This window comes from Myotis brandtii, unplaced genomic scaffold, assembly GCF_000412655.1.
Source record: "Myotis brandtii unplaced genomic scaffold, ASM41265v1 scaffold250, whole genome shotgun sequence".
Lineage (NCBI taxonomy): Eukaryota > Metazoa > Chordata > Mammalia > Chiroptera > Vespertilionidae > Myotis > Myotis brandtii.
The window spans coordinates 2,274,408-2,289,551 of NW_005359478.1; the positions used below are offsets into that span (position 1 = coordinate 2,274,408).

General features: G+C 41.8%; 1 protein-coding gene across 1 annotated transcript in view; it reads left to right on the forward strand.

The window, feature by feature from the left end:
* Nucleotides 1-15,144, forward strand: part of DAP3 (death associated protein 3) — a 26,257-nt gene continuing 11,113 nt past the window's right edge. Inside the window, exons 1-3 of the mRNA XM_005867542.1 lie at nt 1-74; nt 8,533-8,614; nt 14,340-14,462. Of these exons, the coding sequence (XP_005867604.1) occupies nt 8,573-8,614; nt 14,340-14,462 (165 nt within the window). The 5' untranslated portion in view covers nt 1-74; nt 8,533-8,572. The remainder of the gene's footprint in view (nt 75-8,532; nt 8,615-14,339; nt 14,463-15,144) is intronic.

The window sequence follows — 15,144 nt, forward strand, 5'->3', positions numbered from 1 at the left end:
CCGCTGGTGAAGGAGGGACCCTGCGCGGGGGTTTGCCCACGAGGGGAGGCAGCGGGCCTGCGCGCTCCCAGGAGGTAGGAAGTGGGGCCGAGCAGGGCCGGCGACCTTCCTGGGGGACGTGTTTCTGGGCTCATGGTTGTGGACTTGGGACCCAAAGGAAAACGCGCGCCGTGGTCGTCTTTCTTTCTTTCTAAACGCCGCTAAGATTTCTCGAATCTCACACACCGCGGTCTTTTTGTGCACGATTCCTTCCTCCTGAGTGGGTGATACATTTTCAACTTCACGTTAGGGCAGTGGTTCTCAACCTTCCTCATGCCGCGACCCTTTAATACAGTTCCTCATGTGGTGGTGACCCCCAACCATAAAGTTATTTTCGTTGCTACTTCACAACTGTAATTTTGCTGCTGTTATGAATCGTCATGTAAATATCTGATAGGCAGGATGTCTTTTCGTTGTTCGCGACCCACAGGTTGAGAACCGCTGTGTTAGGGGATAAAGAAACCATGTATGTCTAGTTCGGTTCTGGGCCCGATCTTCCGCGGCTTGTATGTCCTTCAGAAAGTTCTTTTCCTTCGCTCCATCTTCGAGAACGCAATTTATGTCGAGTCGGAGTCGAATTCGCTCCGAGGCACAGGGAGGGGGCAGAGTATTCCGTTATCGTTCAGAGTACTGTTGATGTTGATAAGGTTTGTGGGTGTAATTGGTAGTTGTGTCTCCTTCTTCCAAATCATTGATAAAACTATGCAAAATTAGGCCTATCAGATTTCTGTGGCTCCTAATACTTGCTTCTCAAAACTCTGTACCAACACTTACTCTGAATGATTGAATGCAGAACTCTGGACTATTAAAGCACACAGATAATCCCACAGTCTCTTCATTTCACCCAAAGGGTAAAGCAGAATAAATGAGGAAAGGGATCTACGTAGGTTTCCCTTTTCTTCAACATCTGTGGGCTTCTAGGGACCTAGGGGACAGTTTGAAAATCTCAAAGGTCTAGTCAAGTTCAAGTAGACACGCCTCAATTTCACCCTTAATCATATTTCAATGTATGGATCAGGTTTTGATGGCTTGCTTGTTTTTTTTAACTCAGTTTTAATTACCTAACTATATATTTGCTTTTCCTAAGTATGTCTCAAGTTCCAACTCTTTCATGGAGCCCATTTAGGTTTACCTTGATCTTTCTTTTTTTAATATTATTTTTTATTGATTTCGGAGAGGAAGGGAGAGGGAGAAAGAGCTAGAAACATCAATAATGAGAGAGAATCATCCATCGGCTGCCTCCTACACGCAAGCCCAAAACCCGGCATGTGCCCTTGACCGGAATTGAACCTGGGATCCTTCAGTCCACAGGCAGACGCTCTATCCACTGAGCCACACCAACGAGAGCACATTGATCTTTCTTTAATTGTGTTTGTGTTTTATATGCAAGTGCGTTATCCTACCGACACGTTTTTAATTTGAGGGCAGGGACTATGGCTAGCATGTGAGTCATGGAAATGTTGAAGTGAATGTTAGATACTTTAAACATGAGAAAGGAAAGAGAATTGGCATTATCTCGTGTATGTTCTTCAGAAAGGAGAACATGTGTTCCTGTTTAATCCTCATAATAAACAGCATGTGAGGTAGATCACCTTATCCCCATTAAAAGCCTGAGGCTCAGAGAAGTCCAGTAAGTTTATCTTTAGGCTTTAGTTTGTCTGTCTCTTAAAAACTTAAATTATTTCACTATACCACATTGCCTTCCTGGTAAAAGAGTTTCACCAGTTTATAAAGAAAGTTACTTATGGTCTCTGCCTTCATTTAGCTTTCAGTAACTGCACTAAGTTATGAATTGTCAGCTAAGTATAGGCAGATTCTATAGTACTCTGTTCTTTTGTGTATGCCCCAGGTGCTACCAGAGACCAAAATATAAAATAAAATGGCCTTCAGGCGGCTCTCATGGAGGCAGCTAGCGAGAGGCTGGGAAGCGCTACCCAGAGGAGCGAACAATACAGTCAGGATGGCTAAAGGTGATCCCAAGAAGCCAAGGGGCAAGATGTCTGCTTATGCCTTCTTTGTGCAGACATGCAGAGAGGAACATAAGGAGAAAAACCCAGAAGTTCCAGTCAATTTTGTAGAAATGTCTAAGACGTGCTCTGAAAGGTGGAAGACAATGTCGGCAAAAGAGAAATCTAAATTTGATGAGATGGCAAAGGCAGATAAAGTACACTATGATCGGGAAATGAAGGATTATGGACCAGCTAAGGGAGGCAAGAAGAAGAAGGACCCAAATGCCCCCAAAAGGCCACCGTAAGTGACTGTAGGATTCAGGACAACCATGAAAAGCTTTCCTTCTGCTTGAAAGATTTTTTAAAAGATACTTTACCTAAAAAAATGTCAGGAGACCTCTGTAAAATATTCTGTACTTTGAGCCTGAGGTGTTGGTGAGCTGTGTGTGCTTGGTAGTTGCCTGTTGACCTTTCCACTGGGAAGCAGACAGCCTAGTTTGGGGTTTTAGGATCCTTAGGTACATTCTCTACCCCTTGCCCAGTAACTGAGAGACTGAGAAACCACTCTGTATTTCTAAAGCCGCTTAAACATTTTATAGCCTTCAAAGTATGAGAAGGAGGTCGCCGACTATAAGTCCAAAGGCAAGTTTGATGGCACAAAGGGTCCCGCTAAAGTTGCCCAGAAAAAGGTGGAAGAAGATGAAGAGGAGGAGGAGGAAGAGGATGAATAAACTTTATCTGTCTCCTTGTGAATACTTTATGTAGGGGAGCTCAGTAATTGACACAGCTCTTATTTGAAAGGTGTCTGTTGCCCTCATTAGGATTTATTACACAATTGGATCATGATCATATGTAGTCTCTCAAAGTGCTCTAGAAATTGTCAGTGGTTTACATGAAGTGGCCATGGGTGTCCAGAGCATCCAGAAACTGTATCAAAGTTATACATATTTCCAAACATTTTTAAAATGAAAAGGCTCTTGTGTTCTCCTCAATCTGTGTCCTTTGCTGTTGGTGAGACAAGGCATTTAAAGATGTTTCTGGCATTTTCTTTCCTTTTTTTTTTAACCTGTAAGGTGGTGTTACCTATTTGGTTATTGGCTAGAAATCCTAAGTTCTCAACTGCACATATCTATAGTTTGTAAAAAGAACAAGCTCAGGGCGTGCACTGTGAGGCTGGACCTGTGGACACTGCAGTGGGCATCCATTTAGCTTTAGGTAGTCTTGTTTTTGTACATTGTGACATAGCATCCTGCCATTCTTAGCTGTGGAAAAAGGGGGGTCAGCTGGCATGAGAAGTATTTGGATTGTTTTTAGTTGTGTGGTAGTTTTAAACTGTTTTAAAACAAACTACAACTCTTCATTGTCAACAAAGTGACAGTGCATCAATGAAAGTTCAAGAACCTTCTGTACTAAACACAATTTGCAATATTTTGTTAATTTTTGTATGTTGAGAATGCTGAAATGTTTTTGAAGTTAAATAAAAACAGTATCACATTTAAAAAAATAAAATGGCCTTATTGAATGAGTGAACCAAGGAAGGAATGGAAGACAAAATAATGGTTCCTCCAAAGACAGTGATGGCGAACCTATGACACGCGTATCAGAGGTGACACGCGAACTCATTTTTTTTGTTGATTTTTCTTTGTTAAATGGCATTTAAATATATAAAATAAATATCAAAAATATAAATCTTTGTTTTACTATGGTTGTAAATATCAAAAAATTTCTATATGTGACATGGCACCAGAGTTAAGTTAGGGTTTTTCAAAATGCTGACACGCCAAGCTCAGAAGGTTCGCCATCACTGTCCAAAGATGTTCATGTCCTAATCCCTGGGACCTGTGAATATATTACATGACAAGAGTAAATTAAGTATGCAGATGGAATTGAGTTTGCTAATGAGCTGACCTTAAGTAGGGAGAATATCCTGGATTACTTGATAGGCTTACTGTAATTACAAAGTTCTGAAAAGTTGGAAGAGGGAGATAGAAGTGTCAAAGTGATGCAATATGTCAAAGACTTGACCAGCTATTGCAGCTTTTGAAGATGAAAGAGCAGGCTTTAAAAACTGAAAAAGTAAAAAAAAATTTTTAAAAAATAGCACACACACACACACACCCCTCAACAGATTCTCTACTAGAGCCTACAGAAAGAATACAAGCCTGCAGACACTTTGATTTTGGACGTCTAAACCACAGAAAGTGGCAAATTTGTGTTGTTTTATGCCGCTAAGTTTGTAGTAATTTGTTACAGCAGTAATAAGAAACTAATATAGAGCTCTAGCTGGTTTGGCTCAGTAGATAGAGGTCCGCCTGCGGACTAAAGGCTTCTGGGTTTGATTCTAGTCAAGGGCACATGCTCGGGTTGCAGGCTCCGTCCCCAGAAGGGGGCGTGCAGGAGGCAGCCAATCAGTGGTTCTCCCATCAAGGATGTTTCTGTCTCTCCCTCTCCCTTTCTCTCTGAAAACAATAAAAATACCTTTAAAAAAAGAAAAGAAAAGAGACTAATATAGAAAAGGGAGCCAAATCATGACTAACCTCCAAAGTACTCTGATTTGGATTGTGATTTGTGCTTTAAGTGCGGTTGTGGTTTAACTGAAAGTTTTCTTTAAGCAAAGTTATAGGCACTCAAAGCTGCCTAGATTTCCAGTAGAGGCATACATTACACTTCACTTTATTGTGCTTCACTTGGTTGCGTTTTATAGGTGTTTTTTTTTTACAAATGGAAGGCAACACTGTCCACCAGCAAAAAGATTACAACTCACTTAACTGCAGTACTCACTTTATTACAGTGATCTGGAACCAAACCCACAATATCTCCAGGGTCTATCTGTATTTCCCTATTGCTCTGCTTCTTCTGGCATCAGTCCTCAAGCTGAATGATATACCAGAGGCCCAATGCACGAAATTCGTGAATGGGTAGGGTCCCTTGGCCTGGCCAGCGATCAGGGCCAATCAGTGGGACAACCAGCGGGGCGATTGGGAGGGGGGGGGCCCGTTGGCACCCACCTTGGCTGGCCTGGAGCCTGCAGGCTGGGGGCAGCACCTGCGTTGAGCTCTGCCCTCTGGTGGTCAGTACACGTCATAGCAACCAGTCTTTCTGCCGTTCAGTCGAATTGTATATTAGGTTTTTATTATATAGGATGGGCTATATGATATTACTGTCCAGCAGCAGGTCTTAGCTAAACTGCTCTCAGATCCCCCCACCCCCCCTGCAATAGATGCAAATAAACATTTCATGGTGCTTCCTTGCTGGGATAGTGTCTAAATGCAGTCTAGATAAATAGGAAAAGCTCTGTAATATAAACTTTAAAAATAAGGCTTCAGATGTTAAAATAAATTTTTTAAGCCTTGGCTGTGTAGGTCAATTGGTTAGAGCACCATCTCAATATGCCAAGGTTTTCGGTTCGATCCCTCCTCAGGACACATATAAGAAGCAAGCAATGAGCCGAAACCGGTTTGGCTCAGCGGATAGAGCGTTGGCATGCAGACTGAAAGGTTCCAGGTTCGATTCTGGTCAAGGGCATGTACCTGGGTTGCGGGCACATCCCCAGTGGGAGATGTGCAGGAGGCAGCTGATCGATGTTTCTAACTCTCTATCTCTCTCCCTTCCTCTCTGTAAAAAATCAATAAAATATATTAAAAAAAAAAAAAGCAAGCAATGAATGCTTAAATAAGTGGAAAAACAAATTGATGTCTCTGTCTCTGCCTCTCTTTTTCTCTCTAAAATCAATAAATAAATTTTTGTTTTGTTTGTTAATCCTCACCACAAGATACTTTTTCTATTGATTTTTAGAGAGAGTAGAAGGTGTGGGAGAGACACGATTGGTTGCCTCCCACACTCTCCCTTACTGGAGCTGGGGCTGAACCTGGGACGCAGGTATGTGCCCTTAACCTGAAATTGAACCTAAGACCCTTTGGTGCATGGGCTGATACTCTAACCACTGAGAACACAGGCCCAGGCAATCAATCAATAAATTTTTTTTTTTCTTAAGAAATTTTTAAAGATAAAACTTACTGGTTAAGTTTATAACTAAATGTTTAAAATAGTGAATTTATTTAAAAAATTTTCTTAATAGAAGATATCAAACTGAAATAAGGTTCAAATTAATAAAATGAATTTTAATAATTTACTTATTCTTAGCTAAGATCAAAATCAACAAATAGCTGCACAAATAAGGGATTGAGGCCACCTAGGAAGAAATATGGTATAATGATGAAGAACGTCACTCAAGTCCAATAGCCATGTTTACATTCAAGCTTCTCCATTTTTTAACAGTACAGTGGTTTCCATGCCAGAAAAATTGTGATTTTGCAGCTCTTCCCATAAAGAGGTAAAATCTACTTCCCATCCTTTGAATCTGCAATAATATGTGACAGAAGACCATGCTGATTCTGAGCTAGGTTTGAAGAGGTCTTAAGTTATTTCAGGTCCCTTGGACCTCTGCCACTGCTATGACAAGTCCAGGATGCACGGCTAGAGAATGAGAGACAGTGTAGAGCAGAGTCAGTCATCCCAGCGGAGGCCAACCTTGACCAGCCAGCCAACCTCTTTGGTGGTGAGACAGACATTGGTGTGCAGCCAAGAGTGAGAACCATGCACAGATGTCAATGGTCAAGGAAATTTCAACCCATTTAACTAACATGTTGTCTTTTGGGTACCATTATACCAATTAAATACTCAGTACATATTTCTCCAAAACAAATATTCATATACCCATTAGCTAGCATTAGAAAGAGATCATTACCAATTTCTCTGTCTGCCTTGCCCCAGTCTTATCTCTTTACTTTCTCTTTAAGAGTAAGCATTATTCCAAATGATGTGCTTATTCTCTTGCCTTTTCCTTTCAGTTTTACTAAATATGTATACACTAGAGGCCCAGTGCACAAAATTCGTGCACTCGAGCAGGGGGGGGGGTCCCCCAGCCTGGCCTATGCCCTCTCACAGTGCAGGAGCCCCTCGATTGATCTCCCCAAAGAGGTAGGCCCCGCCCACCCATTGGGCTCCTCGATGAATTGCCCCAAAGAGGTAGGCCAGAGCCGGGGGTCTCGCCTCCGCTACTCCGCGTGCACGCAGCCCCGCCCACCCACGTGCGCTCACTGTACACGCAGCCTCCTGGTGATGGATTGTTACAGTGTGAGGGCATCATGGCATGAGGGCGTGATGACCACATAGGCTTTTATTAGTATAGATTCCCCTAGTAATGAATTAAGCTTTATATGTTTGATTTCTTTAATCCTCACCCAAGGATATTTTTTCCATTGATCTTTAAAGAGAGTGGAAGGGAGGATGGAGAGAGAGAGAGAGAGAGACACATCAATTGGTTGCCTTCTACACGCCCCCAGACTGGGGCCAAGGATTGAACCTGCAACCCAGGCATGTACCCTTGACCAGGAATTAAACCCAAACGCGAGACCCTTCAGTCCGAGGGCCAACGCTCTAACCATTGAGTAACCGGTCAGGGCAAGCTTTATGTTTTGAATTTTATATGTTCTATTGCTGTATATAATAGTTTTCACTCAATATTAGCTTTTTGTTTTGTTTTTTAGTCCTCACCTCAGGATATCGTTGGTTGTTTTTTTTAAAATATATTTTATTGATTTTTTACAGAGAGGAAGGGAGAGAGAGAGTTAGAAACATCGATGAGAGAGAAACATCGATCAGCTGCCTCCTGCACACTCCCCACTGGGGATGTGCCCGCAACCAAGGTACATGCCCTTGACCGGAATCAAACCTGGGACCCTTGAGTCCGCAGGCCGACGCTCTATCCACTGAGCCAAACCAGTTAGGGCCAGGATATGTTTTTTATTGATTTTTTAGAAAGAGAAGAAGGGAGAGAGAGAGAAGTATTAATCCGTTGCCTCCCGATTTTACCCCAACTGGGAATCGAACCCACAACCTTTTTGGTATACAGGACAATGCTCCAACCTGGACTAATATTGTCCAGTTTTTGAGAGTCATACATGTAATGCATGTCACTGCAATTTATTCTTTTTATTTCTGTATGGATTTCCATTGTATGACCATATCTCTGTTTACTCACTCTTCTACCAATGGACATTTGGGCTTTTCACAATTTTTGATAATGCTTCATATTCTATTACTATGTACATTGTTATAGATATTTTCCAGTGTACATGTATAAGTGTTTTTGTAGAATAAATACCAAAGGATAGAATACCTGGGTTTCAGACTTGTACATTTTCAACTTTACAACATGATTCCTAATTTGTTTTTTTAGATATTTGTATTTACTCTCTCGTTGACAATGTATGAAAGTTCCTAGTGCTTCCTTCACGGCCTCTTTAACATTTGCTATTGTCTGATCTTTTCATTTTTCCCAAAATGGTGGTTGTGAATGATTTCATTGTGGTTGTTTTAATTTGTATTTCTCTGATTTGTAATGAGAATTCTCATGGGTTTACTATCCACCTGTAAAAACTTTTCTGTGAAATGTCTGTCTGTGTCTTCTCATTTTTTATCTATTGTAGGCATTCTTTATGTATTCAGGATATTAATCCATTGTGCAAATGTCTTTTCCCAGTTCTGGCTGACCTTTTCACTTCTTCAAGAGTGTGGGGACAATGCTGAAAGGAGTGTCAAGACTTGTCTCCAGGGTCCATAAGGTGAGTCCTAACTGACTTCAATGCTTTGTACAAACTGTCTGTCGGTGGACTTCTGTTTTTATATGGATTTACTATATCCAGAATTAAATGCTTTAGAGAACTTCAGCTGACTTTAATTTATAAGTTCACACTCAAAAGAACAGTTACAATTCCATTTCCCTTCCCATTCACTTCACTCCCAGCTGCCCTAACAATCTTCAAGTAACAAGGTTTCCATAGAATAGTTCTGTTTGAGAATTTACCATGTCATAGGAGAAGTAACATTTTTTAAAAGATTGATTGCAGTTCTAACTTTTATTCGTATTCTCTAGTTGGATTATCATTTCTTAATAAAGTACTTAAAAGAAAAATATGTTGCCAGTTTAGACCCTAAGTATCTGATAGTTGAATAAAATCATATATGAAAAAAACATTCTGTTGCTCTACTTCATTCTTTCATTTATTTAGCAAATAGTTTTCATTACTTTCCATATTGCAAATACTGAGGATTTTCAGATTACTCATTTCACTAATGGTTACTATTTGTTGGGCATTCATTATGTGCCAGGCACTGGGCTAATGCTTTTCTTTTTTAGTTGTCATAATAACCCAGGAACTAGATGATACCTTTGTTTCACAGGTGCAGAAATTGAGGATTAGAAAGACAAAGTAAGAGGCTGTGAAATGGCAGAGCCCAGACTAGGTAGCAGGTCTGTCTGACTTCAAAGCCTGTGGCCTCAACCACTGTGCTATAGTGCATGTTATAGTCCATGCAATTTAGGATCTCAAAGTCAGTAGTGGAATCATGAACAAATGGTTGTTATAGTATGGTACTGTTATTAAAGCACCCAGTAGGAGCACTTAACGGGGATTAGTAGGATCCAGAGGAAATCCTCCCAGAGCTGTATCCTGAAAAATGAGAACTGAGCCAGAAGGGCTTAGTCACTTCCATCTCATTGTTTAATTATTGCAGATTAGACTTCCTAGAACAGCAGCCCTTCCTCCTATAGAATTCATCTTTTTTCCAGGGGTTTACCATAAACCTATGTACATCAGATGAAAATAAAAGCAAGGATCAACAGAGGAAGGATTCTGGTTTCAACATTTAAAAAGCTACAATTTCTTCTTTAATAGCAGACAAGGAAGACAAGTCCAAAATGCAGAGATGTCTGAAGAAATTTTGTGCTTCACATAGATTGGTTTAGGGGGTGGGCAAACTTTTTGACTCGAGGGCCACAATGGGTTCTTAAACTGGACCGGAGGGCCAGAACAAAAGCATGGATGGAGTGTTTGTGTGAACTAATATAAATTCAAAGTAAACATCATTACATAAAAGGGTATGGTCTTTTTTTTTTTTTTTAGTTTTATTCATTTCAAACGGGCCGGATCCGGGCCGTAGTTTGCCCACGGCTGGTTCCTGTTAACTGTCTTGATTTGGCTCATGAATGCTATTCTTAACTGCATGATGTTCATTCTGGAACTGTGTAGAGGCTATTGTACTTAGAGTTGTTTTCCCTGGAAGCAAGAGACTAGCTGGGTGATGCCATATATAATGCTGTGATAAGTAAGGAATCCATTTTGCTAGCTCTTAATTTGCTTCAAAAAGCAGTTAACAAAAGTCATAGAATTCTTGTAGAAATAGCACCACCTTGTGGTCCTTGAATATCTTAAATTATCCACTTGACTATATTTTAGAGACACGGTACTTTCTCTCCAGTAGAATTGAGGACACTGTCCTATCAATAGTACGGTATACTATTCAGGTTGCTGTACTGAGGCAACAGGCCCTGAATTCTCATTGGCTTAACACAACAAATGATGTTGTTTATCAAGATCTGTGCATGTGTTTTGTTTTGTTTTTCCTGTTGCTGTATTTCCAGAGTGGTTTACAGGCACATGTGGGAGGGGCTTGACATGGGAATGAAGGTTCATCTTGGGATGCCACCTCAGCACGTAGGTTGCCGTGACGGGAAGAAAGAGGATTTATAGTCACGCTAAGGTGACTGACTAGAAAAGACACAAATTATATTCATGTAGAGCTCATTTACGAGAATTAATAAAATAACCCCAATTTGCACAGGAGGCTGGGAAATATAGAGAATTTGGATATTTGATAAACATTGGAATCTGCAATCCTCAGACAAAGTTAGAGCAACTCTATTACTTTATATTAAATCTATAAGTGCTGGTTCAAGAGGTTTCTGTATGCAGTTGAGTTGAATTAGTGCAATTTATTTTCACTTAGCTAGATGCTTTACATACTCCCTGCTATATGTCTCCAATGAAAGATTCTTTATTCCAGAGCACAGTATGAAGTATTTGTGGTGTGTTACTTAGAGAAGGAAATACAAAGGTGAATAGAATCTGATCTATTCTCTTCCAAGTGTGTGTCCTAGAATGGGAGACAGACTTGTGTATAAGATAATCTACACTAATAAAAGAGAAACATGGTAATTGGCGTACAACCGCTACCCTTTTCATTGGCTAATCAGTGAGTATATGCAAATTAACTGACAACCAAGATGGCCAGTGCACAAATTTTTGTGCACCGGGCCCCTAGTATATAATAAAAAGAATAGATTTTGGAGTCAGACAAACCTGAATTTGAATTCTGGCTTCACCACCTGCCAACTCTGACCTTAGACAGGATTAATTTCCCTGAATCTTGGTTTCCCTCATCATAAAACATATGATATTATACCTATCTTCTAGGATTCTTGGCTCAGAAATATGTTTAAAACTCTGTATTGCCTCACATCTAACAAGTATTCAATTAACAAAAGCCACGAATGCAGTTCAAGGCATAGTAAAAATGCCATGGAAGCACTGGCCAGTGTGGCACAGTTGGTTGAATGTTGTCCCTTATACAGGTCTGGTTGCTGGTTCGATTCCCAGTCAGGGCATGCAGGGGGCAGCCAATTGATGTTCCACTCTCACATCCATGTTTCTCTTTCTCCCTCTGTCTAAAAATCAATAAAAATATTTTTTTAAAGAACCTATTGCCCTGTCCAGTTTTTCTCAGTGGTTAGACCAAAGGGTCACGAGTTTGATTCCAGGTCAAGGGTACGTACCTCAGTTGAAGTTTCAATCCTCAGCTTGGGGGTTGTGCAGGAGGCAACCAGTCCATGTGTGTCTCTCACATCAATGTTATCTCTCTCTCTCTCTCTCACTCTCTCTCTCTCTTTCTTTGCACCCCTCCCTTTCACTCTCTTTAAAAATTAATGGGACAATATCCTTGGATATATATTTTTTTTTTTTTAATGCCATGCAAGACAAAGTGCTATCAGCAGAGATGGAAAATAATTACTTTTGACTGGAGGTATCTGGAAAAGCTTCACAGAGGTTGTGACATTTGAGATGAGCCTTAAAGGAGGAGTAAGATTTCAATAGGGAGAGAGGGAAGTTGAAGTAGAATGAGCAGTATAGAAGTATCAAAGTGAATAACATGGTCATAGGCTGGAATATGGAGTTCATACAGGAATGAGACTAGAGAGGTCCATTGAAGTCATGGCCTTGATTACCATGCTAAGGACTTTGGGGCTTATTTTGGCATTAGTTGGAAACCAAACTTTTTTTTTTAATATATTTTTATTGATTTCAGAGAGGAAGGAAGAGGGAGAGTTAAAAACATCAGTGATGAGAGAGAACTATTGATTAGTTGCCTCCTGCACTCCCCCCACTGGGGATGGAGCCTGAAACCCGGGCATGTCCCCTTGACCGGAATCGAACCTGGGACCCTTCAGTCTGCAGGTCGACGCACTATCCACTGAGCCAAACCAGCTAGGGCAAAACCAAACTTTTTTATTAGAAGAAGGTTAAACTTACTATTTGGGAGGACAAGTCTTTTACACTATGAAAGATGAAGAATCAAAGGTTTAGAGGTAAAGATAACCAATTAGAAAGTTGTTATTGAGTTTAAGGTCTTTTTAAGTGGATGTAAGTGTTATGAGGGCTGGTACAAAAATAACACATTTTCTGGACTCATGAGGCTGCTTGGTAAGACTAAATAGAAATACAGGCAGTTTTTATGTTACCTGTTGATTTATCGGGTATCTTCCTTATTGCAGCCATCTTTCATATCTGCTTCTGCTGATTTCATATCCTAATCTTTCCCTTGTAACTGGCATCTTTTCACTCCTACATAAGCCTTTTATCCTCAAACTCAGTTTGGGGGTTCTCCAGTTAGCATTTTGCCAGATTTGTCTCCTGAATCATCCTCTCTCTGCACTCCGTCCCCCCAATCCCTTCCTAGTTCAGAGGTTTCCACGTGCAGTTCACTGAATTTAGCATTATCTTTTCACTTACCTAGATGCTGTACATACTCCCTCATTCTTTTATCAATAAAGGTTCTTTATTCCAGGACTCAGCTGGCAAGAAAATTGTGGAGGGTATAATTATACCTACCAAATAGGAACATTGCACTAATCCCCTAATTACTGAAGTGACTACGATTACTGAACAGCTGAGAATTGAACAGTACTGGCCACCATTCATCATTGTGGGCAAGAGCATTAAAAGAAGTTTCCTGCTTCAGGTTAATGGCTGTACTATGTTCCTGAACAATCTCTAATGGAATTATTTGTTTCCATTTGGGACAGAGCCCTGGTATCCTATATAATAAAAGCCTAATATGCTAAGTGTTCAGTCATCCGTTCAACCAATCAAAGCGTGATATGCTAATGATATGCTAAGGCCGCTCAACCACTCTCTATACATGTACTGATCACCAGGGGGCAGACACTCCAACCAATAAGTTAGCTTGCTGCTGGGGTCCGTCCGATTGGGACTGAGTGAGATGGGCCAGACATGCCCTGGAGCCCTCCCGCCATCCCTCCCTGGCTGGCCAACCTCCTGCGTCCCTCCCCGGCCCTGTTTGTGCACTAGTGAGGTCTCTCGGCCTGGCCTGTACCCTCTCGCAATCTGGGGGTGCACTGACTGTCAGGTAGTTCCATCTATATAATAAAAGCCTAAGTGACCGTTATGGTGGAACAATCAGAACGACCGGTCACTATGATGTTCACTGACCACCCAGGGGCAGACGCTCAATGCAGGAGCTGCCTCCTCGTGGTCAGTGTGCTCCCTTGTGGGAGCACCGCTCAGCCAGAAGCCAGGCTCACGGCTGGCAAGTGCAGCAGCGATGGCAGCGCTAAGGAGCAGCGAGCCAAACAGTAAGGAGCAAGGGGTCCTGGACTGTGAAAGAGATGTCTGAGGGGTCCCGGACAGCAAGAAGGCACAGGCCAGGCTGAGGGCCCACGCCCCCGCTCCCACCCCACCCCCCAGTGCATGAATTTCATGCACTGGGCCTCTAGTAGCAACATAAGCTGAAATAGATTCAGAGCATGAATAATGTGATTATACTTAGAGAATTACAATAATTACAAGGATCCTCATTTTACATAAAAATAAAATGTATGTTAGTGGCATTTTTCCCTGTTGCAGATATTGCTTAAAAACTAAGTGTTGTAGCAAGCATAAACTTTATAATTACAGAACATTAGCCCTAACCAGTTTGGCTCAGTGGATAGAGCGTCGGCCTGCGGACTGAAAGGTCCCAGGTTCGATTCCATTCAAGGGCATGTACCTTGGTTGTGGGCACATCCCCAGTAGGGGGTGTGCAGGAGGCAGCTGATCGATGTTTCTCTCTCATTGATGTTTCTAACTATCCCTCTCCCTTCCTCTCTGTAAAAAAATCAATAAAATATATATTTTTAAAAATTACAAAACACTGACCTGGTTTCTTTTCTAGTTGGACCCTGGACATTTTTTGCGCCTGGGGACCCAGGCACCCCAGAGCCTTGCTGCTCACCTGGATAACCAGGTTTCATTTGAGAGTCCTAGAGCTATTTCCTGCACCAGTGAGAATGACCCGGTGAGTTGCTAATATGTATATGAATTTTTTTCAGTGCTTATAATCTCTGCTGCTGTCATTTTACATATCAAGAAAATGTACATGTAGTCAGACAATGCACCCAAGACAGCATTCCGGAACCCAGATCATCCCCATCCCCCTGTCTGATATTATAACACTAGAGGCCCGGTGCACAAATTCGTGCTCGGGTAGGGTCCCTCAGCCTGGCTGGTGATCGAGGCCTATGGGGGGGGGCCCACCAGGGGGGAGAGGGGTTGCAGGAGGTTGGCTAAGGGAGCGCACTGACCACCAGGGGGCAGCTCCTGCATTGAATATCTGCCCCCTGGTGGTCAGTGCACATCATAGCAACTGGTGGCTAAGGGAGCGCACTGACCACCAGGGGGCAGCTCCTGCATTGAATATCTGCCCCCTGGTGGTCAGTGCACATCATAGCAACTGGTTGGCCAGTTGTTCTGGTCGTACCAGTAGTTTAGCTGTAGCAGTCTCTTAGGCTTTTATATCTACACTAATAAAAGACAAAGTTGCAAATTGGCCATACCTTTGCTATGCTCTAAGCCACGCCCACCAACCAATCAGAGCAACTATATGCAAATTAACCCAACCAAGATGGCAGCCAGCAGCCACGGAGCTGGAGCAAGCAGGAGGCTTGGTTGCCCCGGCAATGGAGGAAGCCAAGCTTCCC